We start from the raw sequence: 2,603 nt of genomic DNA, 5'->3' as shown, positions 1-2,603 counted from the left end.
AGAGAGAGAGAGAGAGAGAGAGAGAGAGAGAGAGAGAGATATGTGTATGGAGGTGCATGGCTTAGTGGTTAGGGTGTTGGACTCATGATCATAAGATTGTGGTTTTGATTCCTGGACAGGGCAATGTGTTGTGTTCTTGAGCAAAACATTTCATTTTATTTTGTTCCAGTCCACTCAGCTGGTAAAAATGAGTAATTTTGCAACAGACTAGTGTCCCATCCAGAGAGGAATATATAGATATGTGCCAGGGAAATCAGGAAACCATAAGGATTATGTATTAATGTGGAATAACCTCATATATATATATATATATATATATATATATATATATATATATATATATATATACATACACATATATACATACATGTATATGCATGTATGTGGATGCACAATTACAAATATACATGCGCACACACACACATATATATACATATTTGTTTTTAGCATTCAATTGACTGGTAAAAACCTAAAATGAATGACCTCAGCTTCATTATTTGATTTTCCCCACCTTTTTTTTATTAACATATCTCTAATAGCAACCAAACACAGAGGTTCACATTCTTCTCTCATCCCGAAATGTTCATAACATTCTAAACAAGTAAAATTGCAAATAAAAACTTCAACTCCTGTTCAAAATAGACATTTCTATGACTCACGGAGATGTTTTGAAGGCATATTCTTTAATGGCGATTAGAACTTTATCCAGCTGAATCTTCGAGGTAAGTGTATGTCCATGATAAATAACTGGTTCATCATCATTTCCATCCCAACAATCCACTGCATGGGTTAAAAAAAATTAAATAAAAACAATAAATAAAATAAAAAAGCAAAACATATAAAAATGGTAAGATATCGTAATATGATTATCACTAAACATTACAGGATTTTAACATATAGTTCACACACACACAAGTTATTCACATATCTGAAAAGATGCACACTCTAAAACATTATAGCAGTAATATTTAGAAGTTGTTTGTTATGGCTGATCAGAGAGTAACCATTCGTTTCACATCTATAAAGCACTTTAGCTGTATAGGTGACTCATGAGACTTGTTGGCTGGAGGTACGTAACCTCTCTACGACTGGAGGGAGGAATTCTTCCCTCCACTCATGTATCTCCGTCCAATAAATGATGAGCTACCTGTACAGTAAAATGTTTTATAGGTGCAAAACCAATGGTCACTCTGTGATCAGCCATAGCAAACAGCTTCTATATCTATCTATCTATCTAGCTATCTGTGTGTGTGTGTGTGTGTGTGTAAAAGGATCTATTTGAAAAACTATTGTACATGTTTTCACAGTGGATTTATACATTTATATAATAAATATCCATCATCTCATCAGGTTTGTAGCCTACATTGGTGGGTAGCTCTGACATCATGATAGAAAAGGTTGAAACACAGCTGCTCCACTGCCTGATGAGACACTGACTGCTGCATTCGGTGAAGGAATACAGCACCACCCTCAGCACACAAGTGTTTAACCTAAATGTGATAACCCAATTGTAGCCAGGAAGATTAGGGGAGCTTGCAAGATGAAGTGGTAATTTTTCAGCAGAAGGCAACTGAAGAAATAATCTTTTAGATACAGTGGAATATAGGTATTCATGCTTATTTTAGGGCCCCTGAAATTGAAGAGACAGATGGAGAAAGGTATCCTCAAACTGAAGAGCTGGCCCCAAATGCTTCCACCAGACTGGGCACTGCTAAAGGTAACTAAACCACCAGCTGGTAGTATTGTTAGAGCAGATGATTAAATCTATCACCTGATGTAAGTAGAGGAATCATTGGCAGAAGAAATATAGGAAAACCTTGGCAGGATCCTAATGAGAAGTTTTATTGGAAATATTCAAGAGTTCTTCACCTTGCAACACACTGATATAGCTAACATTTTGCTTTGCAATAAATATAATAATGCCATTGCTCCAAAGATCTAAATGTATTTCATTGATAGAAAGTTCTTCCTAGTAAAGTGAGAACAGCCAGTGATCACTTGGTACCAAGTATGGCTTGATAACATGTATCAAACTTCATTAATTGTTTTAGGTGCCAATGTAGTTGTAAGCAGTTATAGAAATCCTCTTGGTTCTCCCAATCTTAATCCAACAGAACATGTAGGATGTGACACCAAATGGGAAAATGCTGCACCTGTACTTAGCCAGTACTCATTTACAAATCTAGTAGACTGGAGAAACAAGAAATGGAGTGCCTTGCTCAAGTGCACAGTGCACCACCCCACTCTAAGAATTGAACACACAACCTTATGAGCATAAGCTGAACATTCTTCTAACCATCAGGCCATGCATCTTCATACCAAGATGGAATTTATCATTTACTTGTTTTAGTCACAGGACTGTGGCCATGCTGGGGCATTGCCTTGAAGTCTTTAATCTAACAAATCAACCTCAGGACTTATTTTTACATCTGATTGTTAGGGTTTTGGTGTCTTTTGTCAAAGCACTAAGTTATGGAGATATAAACAAACCAACACTGGTTGTCAACTGATGGTGGTGATGGGATTAAAAAAAACCAAGATACACACATACTATAAATATATATATATATATATATATATATATATATATATATATATATAAC

The 2,603-nt window shown here is 35.5% G+C and overlaps 1 protein-coding gene across 1 annotated transcript in view; it reads right to left on the bottom strand.

Moving 5' to 3' along the window:
- LOC106880478 (1-phosphatidylinositol 4,5-bisphosphate phosphodiesterase delta-4) overlaps window positions 1–2,603 on the bottom strand; it is a 143,011-nt gene that overhangs the window by 37,703 nt on the left and 102,705 nt on the right. The window contains exon 10 of the mRNA XM_052972256.1: window positions 660–797. Within this exon, the coding sequence (XP_052828216.1) occupies window positions 660–797 (138 nt within the window). The remainder of the gene's footprint in view (window positions 1–659; window positions 798–2,603) is intronic.

This window comes from Octopus bimaculoides, chromosome 13 (genome assembly GCF_001194135.2).
Source record: "Octopus bimaculoides isolate UCB-OBI-ISO-001 chromosome 13, ASM119413v2, whole genome shotgun sequence".
NCBI classification, from domain to species: Eukaryota; Metazoa; Mollusca; class Cephalopoda; order Octopoda; family Octopodidae; genus Octopus; species Octopus bimaculoides.
Note: the sequence above shows the minus strand (reverse complement) of the source record. Positions and strands in the feature narration are given on the sequence as shown.